A 15,161-nucleotide genomic window follows, 5' to 3' on the forward strand; every position below is an offset into this window, starting at 1 on the left:
ATATAATGCCCCATTCATTCCTTGGCCGAACATCTTTGTAGCTTGCTCGAGACCTCAGCTTTGTCCTACCCAGCTCAAAGCTCCCTCAGATCAATGACAAACCGTTGTGGTGTGCGCTGAAAGACACCGTGGTAATATGCAAACATGGGAAACAAGACGACAGAGCTCCTCGCAGGCCATGTCTCCGGACAGGCCAACAAGCCCATGTCAAAGCCGGCGCATTCCTTAACTTTCAAAGAAGTCCTTGAGGAACTAGGCGCCAGTGGCATCGATGGGATCTCCCCTCAAGATGCCGAGAAAAGATTGGAGGAATATGGCAAAAATGAGCTCGACAATGGTCCCGGTGTGAATCCCACAAAGATCCTCGTACGACAGATTGCCAACGCCATGATGCTGGTAAGTTCAATGGCAGCCTAGTGCTTAGGGATCATTGTTAATTCCGAAAGGTGTTGCTTTTGGCTATGGGAGTGTCTTTCGGCATTGGCAGTTATATCGAAGGTGGTGTCGTGGCTGGCATCATCATCCTCAATATTGTCATAGGTTTCATGCAGGAATACTCGGCAGAGAAAACTATGGATTCACTCCGTTCCCTGTCCTCCCCAACCTCCAGCGTCATCCGACATGGAGAGTCAATGGTCATTCCGACGATCCACGTTGTTCCAGGTGATATGGTGGAATTGAAGACTGGTGGTAAGTAGGCCCGTCCATTCACGTGGGTTCTGTCCTAACTGTCATACAGATACCGTGCCAGCAGACATCAGGTAATACTGCTAGAATGTGTAGATCATCCGTGTACTGATCGTGGTATAGACTTATGGAAGTTATGAACTTCGAAACCGATGAAGCCTTGCTCACAGGAGAGTCACTACCAGTCCAAAAAGAGGCCGATGAAGTTTTTGACCCCGAAACTGGTCCCGGTGATCGTCTGAACGTGGCTTATTCTTCGAGCAATGTGACCAAGGGAAGAGCCCGTGGAGTTGTCTTTGCAACAGGTAGGTCCACCGCAGATTTCACAAATTGGAATTCCACTCACCAACATCCCTTCAGGCATGTTTACGGAAATCGGCAGCATTGCAGCCGAGCTTCGAAAGTCAAACTCCAAGGTCCGAGAACCCAAGCGAACAGCTGAAGGTAAAGTCAAGCCCCATCGACAAGCACAAGCCTGGGGTCTTACTGCCGGCGACTTTATCGGGGCATTCCTTGGTGTCAACGTCGGCACACCGCTGCAACGGAAGCTTTCTCAGCTTGCAATTGGACTCTTCTGTATCGCCGTCGTGTTTGCGATCATTGTGCTCGCCGCGAATGACTTCTCCAACAATCAGGAAGTCATCATCTATGCTGTGGCTACGGGTCTATCCATGATTCCTGCTTCTCTCATTGTTGTCTTGACGATAACAATGGCTGCTGGTACCAAGCGCATGGTTGAACGTAATGTCATTGTCCGAAAGCTGAACGCCCTAGAGGCTTTGGGTGCCGTCACTGATATTTGCTCCGATAAGACTGGTACACTGACTCAAGGGCGAATGGTGGTAAAGAAAGCCTGGATTCCTGCCAAGGGCACTTACTCGGTTGGGGAGAGCAGCGATCCGTTCGACCCGACGTCTGCTGCACTCTATCACAGCAAAGCGCCTCCGAGCAGTGACGACTCTTCCAGTGATATGGATGTAGCGCCGGATGAGGATGACAAGAAGACGTATGAAGAGCTCATGCAGGATAACGCCCCGCTCGAAGAGTTCATGAAAGTCGCCTCTCTTGCAAACTTGGCAACTGTTTACAGAGCCACCGACGGCGAAGGCTGGACTGCTCGAGGAGACCCAACTGAAATTGCCATCCAGGTCTTCGCGTCTCGCTTCGACTGGAACAGAAAGAAATTGACTGAAGGCGACAACGCAGAATGGCATCTTCTTATGGAATACCCGTTTTCCAGCGATGTGAAGAAAATGTCCGTCGTCTTCCAGCAAAAGGGCTCAGACCACAAGCTGGCCTTTACCAAAGGAGCTGTTGAACGTGTGATCGAGTCTTGCACGACCATTGACCTCGAAGGAACCAATGAGCCCACCGAGCTTACCTCAGATATTGAGGAGCGAATTCTCGCGAATATGGAAAGCCTCGCATCACAAGGTCTCCGTGTTTTGGCCATGGCCTCGAAGCCCTACGATGGCGCCACAGATAGCGATGCTCGTCCAAAGGTGGAGTCCGATCTTACGTTCCGTGGGCTGGTCGGCCTCTACGATCCCCCTCGTCCAGAGTCAAAGGGTGCTGTCAAGCGCTGCCACCGAGCCGGTGTTGGTGTCCATATGCTCACGGGTGATCACCCGGGAACCGCATTGGCCATTGCAAAGCAGATTGGCATTGTTCCTGACAAGTTGAACGTGGTCAGCAAGGAAGTTGCTGATAGCATGGTCACCACTGCTGCGCAATTTGACCGCCTCTCCGACCAGGAAATCGACGACTTGCCCGTGCTGCCGCTCGTCATCGCTCGTTGCGCCCCACAGACTAAAGTCCGCATGATCGACGCCCTGCACCGACGTGAGATGTTTGCGGCTATGACCGGCGACGGTGTGAACGACTCCCCATCTCTGAAGCGAGCTGACGTCGGTATTGCAATGGGCCAAGGAGGCTCAGATGTCGCCAAAGATGCCTCTGACATCATCCTAACGGATGACAACTTTGCCAGTATTCTTAATGCGGTCGAGGAAGGACGTCGGATCTTTGACAACATCCAGAAATTTGTCCTCCATCTGCTGGCTCAGAATATCGCACAGGCGTGTACTCTCCTGATCGGTCTGGCTTTCAAAGATGAGTCTGGGCTTTCTGTCTTCCCATTGTCACCCGTAAGTTGCCTCCCCTTCCAAGTCTGAAATTGAAGTCTTTTTCGTAAACTAACGCCCGTATCCTTCAACTTCCAGGTCGAAATTATGTGGGTTATCATGGTGACCTCAGGTCTTCCAGATATGGGTCTTGGACTCGAAATCGCCGCTCCGGACATCCTTCAGAGGCCGCCGCAAAGTCTCAAACGCGGCATTTTTACCAACGAATTGATTGTCGACATGCTAGTCTACGGCGTCTGGATGGCAGCACTGTGTCTATCGTCCTTCTCCCTGGTTGTATTCGGCTTCGGCAACGGTAACCTGGGCGCGAACTGCAACGACTCGTACTCGGATGTGTGCGACACGGTGTTCCGCGCGCGGGCCACGACCTTCGTCTCGATGACATGGTTTTCACTCTTCCTGGCGTGGGAGCTGATCAACTTCCGGCGCTCGTTCTTCCGCATGCAGCCCAAGTCGAAGAAGTATTTCACACAGTGGGCCCACGACGTGTGGCGCAACAAGTTCCTCTTCTACTCGGTCATGTTCGGCTACGTGTCCATCTTCCTGATCCTCTACTGTCCCGTCATCAACCACGACGTCTTCAAACACACCGGCATCTCCTGGGAGTGGGCCATCGTCATCATCCAGGCCCTGCTGTTCTTCGGCGGCATCGAGTCCTGGAAATGGGCCAAGCGCTTCTTCTTCCGTCGTCGTGCCAAGAAGGCCGGTGGCGGTCGTGCCCGCCGCCTCTCCAGCGTCGTCTTCGACGGCTATGCCGGCGCCTCCCCCGGCCAAGCTCCTGACGATGATAATGTCAGCGAGATCAGTAATGCAAGTGAGAAGGTGTAGGCATCAGAACTGAAACGCGACTTTGTCCATCGTGAGAGCCATATGTTTCAACGAAAGACAGCTAAAATGAAAAAGGACGTTGTTAGTGGCACTTGGTTGCTTTCACCCCCGCAATAGCCGACTGACACCCCATGGTAGCGGTAGCTGCCATTTATGTATGGGTGGATCGATTGATTTTCCTCTATCTTCTCTATCCTCGAATGTACATAATATTCTCATTCCCGTCTGGCAGGTTTTATGAAGGGGCCTCCGCGAGCTTTTCTACTGCAGGGGAATGGAAAGGAGAACGACTGTGAAAGCAAGATTTACTCTGGAGGTATGACGTATGCAAGTCTCTCAGAAATGAGGAAGAGAGACTAGGAATGAAATGATAAGTTCATCAAAATTCGCCAAAACCCTACAGGTATGGGGCATGATCCGCAACGAGCCACTGCTGCAAAGCTCAGCTGCAGAAATGAGGCAGCAATATCGTGAACCTGTCTCATTTCACAGCCTTTCCGCCTTTCCCATAATTAAAATTCACTAGGCCCTGGGCTTGCATCGCCTTAGATTGGAGTGTCGATTGTGAGCCTCCCATGGCCTCGAAAGCTTTCAATGAAGTATAGCTCCTTACCTTAATAGAGGTGATCGCCTTTTGCATTGTCCCAGTGGACACCATTTTCTACTAACTTAGGCTGTGTCGTTCCAATATTTGTCAAGTTGCCTTGGAAAAATCGACCGAGCCATGCAAATTATTGAACAAAGCGGCAGTATGAAGTCTCTAACGAGAACCAAAGACCTTCGCGGATAGGTATTTGTCTTGGAATTCCCGATGAACAAAATAATCACAATGTAAATTTCCCCGCATTCGCCGAGGTTTGTAATAGGGACGCATGTGGGGGCCACTCAATGTCTCGTACCACCCAGCTTACCGAGCACCTTGTACAATGCCAGCACGGATAAAGTCCGAGGGGAAGGATACCTCACCTCAGTGCTCACTCCTCCACACGGCGTGGGCTGTTTAAGCATGGGGCACCGTTGTGTGTGGCGGCTGGCCTTTTATACGTGTGTAGAAGCCCCACGATTTACTCTGTCCATTCTCCCAATTCATCGTAGCCCGCTTATCCATCCACGAACCAGTGGGAAACTGGACATTGGGGGGAGTCCTCGCAATTGCCGAGTCAATGGATCTTTGCGCTGTGTTCTTAAACTCCCCAAGCCGAAGTCCAAAGTCTGATCTTGGTATTTGATATACTCTGCCTGTACCGCTTTCCGACCTTGATCGTGGCCTGATTTTCATCCTTCCAAGGAGCGACGTATCTAATATAGCAGCAATGGGTGTAATGGTGCATCTTCAACACGCGGCACCTAGTGTTAGCCATGTTGCTATCGGTGCCGTCATCTTGGGTGCCGTAGTGCTTCTCGCCGACTATGCTCGAATGCTGTATCTTCGAAGTAAAATGGTACGTCGGATATGGGCCTACTATTCGGCGTCATTGCTCACGTTCTATAGCCACCTGGGCCTTTTCCTTGGCCGATCGTAGGCAACACATATCAACTTCCAGACACAAAACCATGGATATATTTCGAGGAACTGGCTAAGCAGCTCAAGACTCCAGTAATCACATACTGGATAGGTCGCAATCCCACCGTATGGATTTGCGATGCTTGGGCTGCGTCAGAAATGCTTGACAAACGAGCCGCAATATATTCTTCCCGACCGAGAATGGTTGTCTTCGGCGAACTCAGCATGGGCCAGTCCAATATCGTGTCCATGTTCTACGGCGATAGGTGGCGTGTTCACCGAAAACTTACTCACATGGGTGTTGGTCTGCAACATGTGAGGAGTTACAGTGGTTTCCAGAACAATGAGAGTAAGGTCGTTGCTTTGGAAATCCTCAAAGATCCGAAAGATTATGTTATGGCTTATGAACGCTATGCTGCTTCAGTAGTCAGTATAATTGGTTTCAATCGCCGCATTAGCTCAAAGGAAGATCCAATCATTACGGAAGTCATTGCCGTCATGCAAAAAGCTGCAGAGTTGAACGTACCTGGCAAAACTTTCCCAATGTTGCTGGAAACATATCCTTGTAAGATTGAATTCCACTGCCATGGTGCCATCTAACGATCGATAATAGTCCTTGCAAGATTCCCCAATTGGATGGCCCCATGGAAACATGGCCTCGGAGGTGGAAAGGGTCGTGGGCGATCATTTTACTACGCACTTGCTGAAGAAGCAGTCAAAAAGAATGGGGGTGAAGCCTGCTATGCGAAGAAGATTTTTGATGAGGCTCCGAAGTATGGATTGACCAATCTAGAAATCGCCTCATTGAACGGTAACCTTTTTGGAGCTGGCAGCGACACCTCAAGTTCCACTTTGTGCACATTCACACTCGCTTGTATTGCATTCCCTGACGCTCTTCCTAAAGCTTGGGAGGAGCTCGACCGAGTTGTAGGTCATTACCGAAGCCCAGGTTTGGACGACGATTTACCATATATCCGCGCCTTTGTGAAAGAGGTCTTCCGCTGGCGTTCAGTTGCCATCATAGGAGGTCAGCCGCACGCTCCCATTCAGGATGATTATTACAAGGTATGTGATCTTGATCTTTCGGACCGGTCCAATGTCCCTAAAATTTGTACAGGGCTGGTATATTCCAAAGAACACTTGGGTCCAAGGTAATGTTTGGGCCATTCATCGCAGTGAAAATGAATTTCCAGAACCCGATCGATTCTATCCTGAACGATTTTTCGAAGATAATCCCTTGCACCGTCCGTTTCCAAATGAAAAAGGCTATATGACGTTCGGCTGGGGTCGTCGTGTCTGTAGTGGCCAAGGTCTGGCAGAACAAGGTACATTTTTGACGGTCGCGAGACTGTTGTGGGCTTTCAACATTCAAAAGGCCCTGGACAAGGCTGGCAACGAAATACCAGTTGACATATTCGATTACACGTGAGTAGGAGCCCGTATGCTATTGGTATTCGTCGACTGACATATTGAGAAAAGGAATGGGCTGAATATGCGTCCTCAACCTTTTGAATGCAGGTTTACGCCACGTTCTCCAGAGATCAAGGAGACGATTGAAAGGGAAGGCCGTCAAGCTCTGGAAGAATTGTCGCAATTTGATGGCGAGAGCAAGTATCGCTTGAGCACTTTTTACCAGAATGACACTGTGAGTTAATAATAAGCATTTCATTGGAAATGAATGCCGATCGGTGGAGTTGCATCGTAGACTGTGGTAGCTACGAAGGCTTCTCGCGATCAAAGTCGATGGAAAGTCATCTCTTGTATCCAAATTACATCAGGCCAATGATAAGGGTCGATGATCAGCTGATACTGGCGGCTATGGAGTCAGGGACATAGTGATGCAAGATGGAGCACCATCTTGTCCACGACACGATACAGCATGAGGGTGCCTCACCCAAAGGTGAAAGCAAGCCCTCAAGAAATACGTCGACCACGTCGTGATATAGGAATACGTCAAGCACTTTCTTGACATCAATCAAGCTATGGAGCAGCAGTTGTTTTCGAAATTGGTGGAAAGTATATGCAGGCCACTTAGAATAGGGGATATCTCCTCTGGCAGAATAGACATCATTGCCTAGGGCACACATGAACAAAAGCCACAAGTATATTTCGCGCTGAGCGTCCGATTCGGCATGAATGAGTTGACCGTATACACTTCGTAGTGCTGGTTCAATTGCTAAAAAGGCCTTGCTAAAATTGTAGTTGCTTGGGGATTCGCAGAACTCCAGGTTCATGAAGAGAATTCCAGTCAAGCAAGATGTTGCAATGACCCTTTTCTGGACAAGGGCTGGAGCTGTGAGGTCCGGGGCCCGTGTTGACTCGATGGCATCAAGGTATCCTGAGAGGAGATACCCCGATATAGCAGTTGCTCTTCTGTGCATCCATGTGACCACTTGTCGTTGCAGAGAAGAGTCTTTTGTGTTGACCATCAATTCTTTTGACCTGACAATCTCGACTGCAGAATTCAAGAGAGAGATCGTGCACGCGTCGAGGTAGTACTTTAATTCAACATCAGGCTCCATCACGATTGGTGAAGGGGATGTAGAGGAGTCTGTCTCAAGCTTTTGAGCGGCGTTGAAAGGTTGCAAATGGCGGGCCCCAGGATCATACCGTGTTGGCCAAATCTCAGGTCTCTTTCCCAAGGACATCGCAATCCAAACATCGCTGACAAGCAGGAGGCCTTCAGCCTCGGCTAGAAGCGCAGGGTTCGACAACGCCATGGCCAAGAGCCCACGTAGATGCAGCAGTGCTGTGGAATGGTCGTCATCATCGAACTCCAAGGAGATCAGTAGCCGAAGCAGGGATACGATACTCGGGGATGCCTTCCCAGAGAGGAGTCGTTGCCGCAAAACAGCGACAGCACGAGATTTATGCACCGACTCCTGTGCTCGTCTCCATTCTCCTTGAGCGGCGAATAATTTGGATTCTACTCGGTATCCAGATGCAAGAATTGCATGCAATTGGCCTTCATCTTGAGTAGCATCATTGAGTTTGATATGCGAGTTCCTGGTGTCAGCGATGGGTGTCCTGAATACGGCATTGGTGCTGCCTGGCCAAGCTGTGAATATGAAGAACCTTTGTGCGTGGCGTAGGATCTCATTGTTATATGCGTTCAATGGAACTGCAGTAGTTGTAAATGGATCTGAGTTCCCCTTCCACAGAGATAGTGGAGGCTCAGATGTACGCCATGTTGTTTCAGGATCGATTGCCAGGGCATGAAATGGGCGAGGATCTTGTTGGTCAACAGTTTCTTGGCTGTCTTGAAAGGGCAAAGGATGCTGACTCCTCCCAGTGCCGAACGAGATCGTAGCAGACTCGGCCCCAGCGCTGCTGGTGCGGGAGCCGTCCGTTATAAAACGCAATGATTCCCATCTCCTGGTTTGTGCTTGACCAGCTGCCGAAGGTAAGGCTGCAGGTCCTTGATAGTAAGCTCTTTCATTCAAAGGCAATGCTGCGGGATAAATGGGCCGCTGAGCAAGGACCTTGGTGGCGGAGTCTCGCAACCTTTTCCATTTTTCCTTCTTCAAGCGAGCACGATGAGTTCTAGAAACATGCGAAGAGATCGTGAAACTGTCATCCCGACTTTTCCTTGGACGATCCTGGCTGCTATTGATGAAAACGAAAGGGATATTCCCGGACGTTTTCCCCGTGTCTTTGTCCATCAATATCACACTCGGTTTGTGCACTCGGCTCAAGCTAAGGCGGGTCAAGAGTGGGCGCCATGTTGAAAATGACTCTCAAACTGTCCACTTAGGATGAAGTAATATATTGGTTCGGTCTTAAGCCTGGCGTGGATATCCCCTTGGATTCCAAGTCTTTTGGCCGGATTCAAGCCGTGGACACTCAACACGCGTCCGATGAAACGGCCGAAACCGTCCTCGGGCAGGATACGAGATCCGAAAATGGAGGCTACCAGGGAGAAAGCAGAGGCAAGTCTAGTGAGTCCTGAGATACAGCTGAGGGACCTGGTGGAAGTCACGAGGTGCCAAGACGGTGGTCCACACGGAGGCAGGTGCCAATGTCGTCCACGCAGGTGGTGTGGTCCTGCCGCAAAATAAACTTCGGTTCGACTTCGCCTGAAGGGTTCGAGGAGCTGGATGGGTTTATGGGTTTCTTCATCAGAGTCCGAAGTACCCACAGACAAATGCCACTCCGTGAACAAGTCATGTCGAGTCATGATATCAACAGGGACGCCCATACTGCAGCGCCATCGACATTGCCATAACCACAAACGTCTGGCTGAACCCCATCCGAGAAAGTACTTTGCATCGATCAAGGGCATAGGGTTGGTCACCGGTCAATCCAGGTCATGTCATTGTTATCTAGCACTATGGATAGCTCATGATTGACCGCTGTCCTTTATCGACAACGTCTGGGGCGGCTTGCAGGGATCCAAGCACCCTCTGTCAAAGACTCGAAAGAGAAGATACTGCATAGGCTGCCTGGACATTTAACCGAACATTTACCGCCATCCTGCCCTTTATCTAAGTCGCCCCTAGAAACTCTTATTCTACGAATACATGACCCTAGGGAAACCCAGATCGTCCATCCGTCCGTCGGGTCGATCAATTGATCTTGGACCAGGGGCCGGATTTTCTCTGCCTTTGCTTTGAAGCATTGGATACTTGTTCTTTGACACTCTCAATCCCATTTCCGGCAGCACGGTGAGCCAGGATTACAAGCTGTTGAAGTCGCTCTTTGGGCGTCAAATTCTGACGTCTCCTCCCTGTGAGTAAGTTATATTTGGCGGCTCTGTCCATAGACGGAGTCCCTTCTTTGTTCAATAAGTAGGTGTCGTCATCCGTGTCGTTCCCTACAGTTGGGCTTGTCGGAGACGTCTCCCCATCCTTTCCCAGGCTAGACTCGCAGGTTGCATGGCAGGAGACCCGTCGGTTAGCTTTGTCCTCATGATTATACTGGACCTTCCCGATCTTGGTCGTTCCAACCAAAACTGAAGCCTTCTTTTCAGTCTCTACATTTTCAATTACTGCCTTTGCTCTTGGCTTGATCCAGATGAAAGTGGACGCTCTTTTCCTACTGGCGGTGAGCTTCATCAACCCATTTTTGGCCTTTCCAGTCAAAATCTTCAAGGAGGCCGCCTGGTCTCTGCCAGTAGTCGAAGGCACCTTGCCGTCAATTTGTCCGTCAGATTTTTGCTCCGTTAATCTCTGCGTCGATGCTCTTTCACTTTGAGCCTGAATCGCCTCTCTTATTTTTTCTACACACTCGAGGACTTCCTTTGGAACTTCGAGCTTATGCTCTTGGCTGTGGACCTTTGACGTTAATGATGAGTCTGAGCATAGAGAAGGCTCAGCCTCTGTGCGGTTGAAATCCTCCTCCTCGATGGTATGCATCCGCGGTATAGCAGCAGGAGGTTTCCCTATTTCGGCATGCTGACTATTACCACTGGCCGGTTGAGGGATGCAATCCTCAACATCACTAATTGGAAGCGGTTTGGATGCTATCAGCGCAGACATGGTTATGACTTGGCGTATTATGAGTCGCAGACTTTCAAAATATCACAGTATGTCTCTGAGACATGTCTCTTAGCTCATCTAGTTATGAGGTGGTCTGTCTATCGGCTATATTCCTACCTCTGATTGATTGCAATTTACTATTATAGCATCAATTTGCAACTATCTTTAGGGAAACAAAGAGTGGTCCAGCGCCATACAAAGAAACAATGCATTGAATTTGCCAACACTGCCACAATATGAATTGTAGCCTTTGTCCAAGCAGGAGAAAACATCCAGACACTTGGTAAAGCCAATCTGAACCCATAGCGAAATGTACCTAGAACACAAATTCGCGCTTGATCTTAGCGGGAAACGACGCTACACCAATAGTTATGCTCGATGCTCGATGTCATTATCAGAATTTAAACCCAACCGCAGTCTGGTCTAATTTGACCAATGGATAATCCTAAAGAACGATACTGGAGCGCAGTGAATTGGACAAAGGAGAGCTGCCAATGGACTGGTGAGAGACACAGAAAGAAATATGATAAGCAATGAAGCATAGATCATGCGATTGGCCGTTAATGCGTTTGCGATCCGCGAAATATTCTTCCCTCCTGAATATCCATCCACCTAGGACGGTATATAAGTAGTCCTTACGTCTATCCTAAGTCCCTGACCTCTCTACTGAACCAATAGATCAATTTCCCAACCCATTTAAAGATCGGGCCTTTGGGCTTCGCAAGCCTTTCCGATCTCAGCCTTGGCAATATTTCCCAAAGCATCCAACCTGCATCGCATAATTTACTAAATTATTAATTAATAATCTTAAAACATAACTCCCGCTTTGTATCTAGCGGCTCTCCACGCGACCGATTCCCTGTTGACAAAACCATGCAAAAGTCGAGCATCCTCCCGAGTCCTTACATATATTCGTGGACTCGCACCGCCCGAGGACTCGGACTTGTTTCAATAATTCTAGGCAGAGAGAAGCGCTCGTGTGCTTCAACAAGGAGTCTTAGTCACTGCGCCTAGATGGGGTGGGGACTTACTCTTGCTTGGCCCCGAATACGTCGGGATTGGTTGGTTGGGGGTTCGAGAGATGAAAGAAGCGAGGTCGTCTGTAAGAGTCGACGGCTGGACAGGCTGGACAGTAACGTGAGATCGACGCTGTAGTGGGTACGGTAAGCAGCCATCAAGGGGTCTTGTTTTCTTTTCATCGTCACCCCTCGTGGTACTGTACTTGTTGTCCCGCCCAGCCCAGTGCTGGGGTCCTATCAAGAGGCTTGATGCGGGGGGCGGTGATACCATGCTCACTCTTGCGGAAAGAGAAATCAGCAAGTCAAGCGATAGTATGTATATAAGTGCAAACGAACGCCCAAGTCTTTCAAAACAGCTCCAACACATCTTCCCGTCCGCACCACTACTTGTAAATCGACTCTTGAGGACGCTGTACCAAGGTATTCAAGATGGATCACTTCCTCACCAAGAAGACCCTGGCCGTGACCCGCGGCCACACCTACACATACTACACCAACCCGCCTGACGCTTCATCTCCCCGGCCCAAACCGACTGTGCTCCTTGTGCACGGCTGGCCGGACGACGCCTCATGCTGGAGCCGTGTGATCCGCGATACCATCCTGCCCGAGGGCTATGGCGTGGTTGCGCCAGATCTGCTTGGCAGCGGCGAGAGTTCGAAGCCGCTAGACGAGCGCGAGTATGACTTCCGCAAGATCGCTGGTGATGTTGTGGAGATCTTGGAGAAGGAAGATGTCGCCAAGGTTGTGCTGTGGGCTCATGACTGGGTAAGTGTCTAAGTCTCGTTCCTTTATTCTGAGGAGGTGGTGATGGGGTTGGTTTATCCTCTGCCTTCTGCGTGTGGATAGGGAAGATAACAGGTCTGTCTGGCAAAGGCTGACGGGCCTTATAACAGGGTGCTGCCTTCGCCTCACGTATCTACAACTACCACCCATCGCGAGCCCTCGCACTGACACTGACCAACACGAACTATTTCGCACCCAACAGTACCCCATTCTCCATCGACGCGCTGATCGAGCTGACTCAGAAGACGCACGGATACGGCATTTGCTGGTACTGGCACCTTTTCGCATCTGACGAGGCGCCCCAGCTCATGACCGACCACATCGATACGCTGTGGACGATATTGCACGGCAGCGGGGAAACGTGGCTCGAGACTTTCTGCAAGGAGAACGGGTTCCGAGATGCTTTATTTAGCGACCGTAGGAAGTCTGTCTTGCCGTACGCAAACGAGGAGATGAAGAAGGAGTGGGTTTCGAAGGTGCTGGCTGATGATGGTCTGAGATTGAAGGCGAGTTTGATGTGGTATCGTGCCTTGGCGAATGGGTTTCAGGACGAGGCGAACACGGAGGCGACGCAGAATTTGGTCTTGAAGGTGCCGTACTTGTTGGTGAGGGCGGAGGACGACGTGTGCTGCAAAGGAGAGGATCACGAGATGTTGAAAAAGGCTGGACTGTTGGGGGAAGATGCCGACACAGAGGTCATGGGTGGAGCTCATTGGGTCATGTTGAGCCATCCGAAAGAGTATGGGAGGAAGATTGTTAGCTGGTTGAAGAAGAAAGGCTTCTAGAAGATTGCGGGTAGGGGGTGGAAAGAGAATGGGATCAGAGCCAGAGGATTTTTCAGTCTCCACTTAGCTTTTCTTTTCGTGCTCACTCGCGCTCCGTCAGGATAGTTCAACCCGTCTCTGGACATGTTTGTCTGTGATGCGTCGGATGACGGAAGGAATTTTACAACGGAAATGACCTGATGCGAATGCTCATATATCCTCAATTTGTATCAGTGTTAAGTGGTATCATAGGCCGCAAGAAAGTGATCATGCAATAGTGCATTTTGGTACATAGTATACAAGCCCTCAACCGGACCCAGTAGATCGTGACTGCGTTATCGCGCTAGGGATCTCTCCTGGTACCAGTTGCGAGGCCATCTCAATGGCACCACGTGGGTTGCCTTTGTTGTACAAAAAGAGTCCTTGCAGAGCAGCCATACTCGTGCGACTCACGCTGGCATTTAAGGCATGTGTCGAATGTGCTAGGACTCCGAGCTCCCGGAGTTTCGCGAAGAATTGCTCTCTGAGGGTTCCATCTTCGTCCACTTCTCCGTAGAAACGTGCCCAGAGTTGCTCGATCTGGTACGTGGTGGCTTCGGCCAGGCGAACGGTCATGTCCACCCTGCCAGGTCGAACCAAAGCCTCATCCAGTCGGTCAACATGGTTCGTGGTCAGGAAAATGATCCGCTCCTCTGCGCTACCAACACCATCTAGAGCGTTGAGTAAGCCAGAGAAAGTGACATTGGCACCCTGGTAGCCGTCGGCTTCGACCTGTCGTCGATTTGAGAAAGCTGCGTCAACATCCTCCAGGAGAACCAAAGTTCGTTGGGGAATCACGGTCAGCAGATGGTTCAATCGATCATCTGTCAGACCACGTTCACTCAAATTGAGCATTGCAATGTCATAATTGAGATGGCCTGCCAATGCCTGAATGAATGAGGACTTGCCCGTTCCTGGAGGACCGAATAAGAGATAGCCTCGCCGATAGGGGATACCTCGCTCATAGTACCATTTTGAGGAGGATAAGAAGTCTTGTACATCATCGACTATCTTTTCTTTGACGCCCTTGTCTAGGATGACGGACTCGAGTGGGCGCTTGCTTCTGGGATTACCAAATTTGTCCCATTTGGTACCCCAGGCAGTATATATAACGGTCTTCCCTTCCACTGACTGGGTAGCGATGTCATGAGCTTCTTTGAATAAAGACTCGAATACATGGCGCTGCGAATAGAGTGTGGTTAGGGTAACTGTTTCCCAAGGTTTCCCGTCCATGGAGAATTGTTTAGATTCTCGCTGACGATTTACCCAGATCCAAGCGTTCCTATAGCGAATAACATGCCTTCCAGGCCCGGGGATGAGGACAAAGTTGGTGTGTATGGCACCGTTGGGCAATTCTCTTTTCTCGGTCTCGATAGCCAGGTGGCGCATACCAGGAGTGAGTCGTTGAAGGATGGATTCAAATCTCCCAGTTTTGGCATGCGCCAATTGTTGCGTGGCGCTTCCCAGCAGTTTTCCGCGTTCGTGAAGGGTCATCCAATATAAGAACCAAGGATATGAGTCGTCGCGTACACTGATCTCAACGTCAACGAGGAGCCGGCGCCGGAGGAGGGCAGCTCCATGTCGTAGGCCTCGCTGACCAAAGGCTGCAAGGGCACCCAGGCCCGCAAGTCCGAAACCCTGCACTTGTCAGATATAGGTCACAATCGCAAGTCCAGGAGGAGCTCAAACCGCTGTGAAAAAAGGGTTACTTGTCAGCTGAGCAACGAGACCACCCTCTGCATTGTTCGTTGATGCCGTCAACTGACGAGCAAGGTCAATCTTTTGCTGCGCAACGTCATTTACGACTGGAGCTCTGAGAGATGAGGCTGTGTTGGAGTTGACGGTGACCAGTCCATTGTCGCCCTGCATTACCTTGAGGCTTTGATGTGCAGGAGCATGAACAGGCAATTGAACTT

The 15,161-nt window shown here is 50.3% G+C and overlaps 5 protein-coding genes across 5 annotated transcripts; 3 read left to right on the plus strand and 2 right to left on the minus strand.

Moving 5' to 3' along the window:
* Window positions 1–144: 144 nt before the first annotated feature.
* Window positions 145–3,659, plus strand: A1O9_02932 (potassium/sodium efflux P-type ATPase, fungal-type; the record flags this gene model as incomplete). The annotated part of the gene is made up of 6 exons (XM_013408502.1): window positions 145–396; window positions 447–690; window positions 740–761; window positions 811–992; window positions 1,048–2,834; window positions 2,910–3,659. 6 exons carry the CDS (start codon window positions 145–147, stop codon window positions 3,657–3,659), a joined length of 3,237 nt encoding a protein of 1,078 aa, XP_013263956.1.
* A 1,313-nt stretch (window positions 3,660–4,972) lies between these two features.
* Window positions 4,973–6,817, plus strand: A1O9_02933 (uncharacterized protein; the record flags this gene model as incomplete). The annotated part of the gene is made up of 5 exons (XM_013408503.1): window positions 4,973–5,101; window positions 5,152–5,728; window positions 5,777–6,228; window positions 6,281–6,588; window positions 6,643–6,817. The coding sequence occupies 5 exons, from the start codon at window positions 4,973–4,975 to the stop codon at window positions 6,815–6,817; spliced, it is 1,641 nt and encodes a 546-aa protein (XP_013263957.1).
* Window positions 6,818–6,962: 145 nt separating this feature from the next.
* On the minus strand, window positions 6,963–9,361 carry A1O9_02934 (uncharacterized protein; the record flags this gene model as incomplete). Its single annotated transcript, XM_013408504.1, has 2 exons — window positions 6,963–8,859; window positions 8,907–9,361. The coding sequence occupies 2 exons, from the start codon at window positions 9,359–9,361 to the stop codon at window positions 6,963–6,965; spliced, it is 2,352 nt and encodes a 783-aa protein (XP_013263958.1).
* A 2,727-nt stretch (window positions 9,362–12,088) lies between these two features.
* A1O9_02935 (uncharacterized protein) lies at window positions 12,089–13,227 on the plus strand (the record flags this gene model as incomplete). The annotated part of the gene is made up of 2 exons (XM_013408505.1): window positions 12,089–12,424; window positions 12,553–13,227. 2 exons carry the CDS (start codon window positions 12,089–12,091, stop codon window positions 13,225–13,227), a joined length of 1,011 nt encoding a protein of 336 aa, XP_013263959.1.
* Window positions 13,228–13,512: 285 nt separating this feature from the next.
* Window positions 13,513–15,114, minus strand: A1O9_02936 (mitochondrial chaperone BCS1; the record flags this gene model as incomplete). The annotated part of the gene is made up of 2 exons (XM_013408506.1): window positions 13,513–14,883; window positions 14,935–15,114. The coding sequence occupies 2 exons, from the start codon at window positions 15,112–15,114 to the stop codon at window positions 13,513–13,515; spliced, it is 1,551 nt and encodes a 516-aa protein (XP_013263960.1).
* Between the last annotated feature and the right edge of the window lie 47 nt (window positions 15,115–15,161).

This window comes from Exophiala aquamarina, assembly GCF_000709125.1.
Source record: "Exophiala aquamarina CBS 119918 chromosome Unknown aczIA-supercont1.2, whole genome shotgun sequence".
Taxonomy (NCBI): domain Eukaryota; kingdom Fungi; phylum Ascomycota; class Eurotiomycetes; order Chaetothyriales; family Herpotrichiellaceae; genus Exophiala; species Exophiala aquamarina.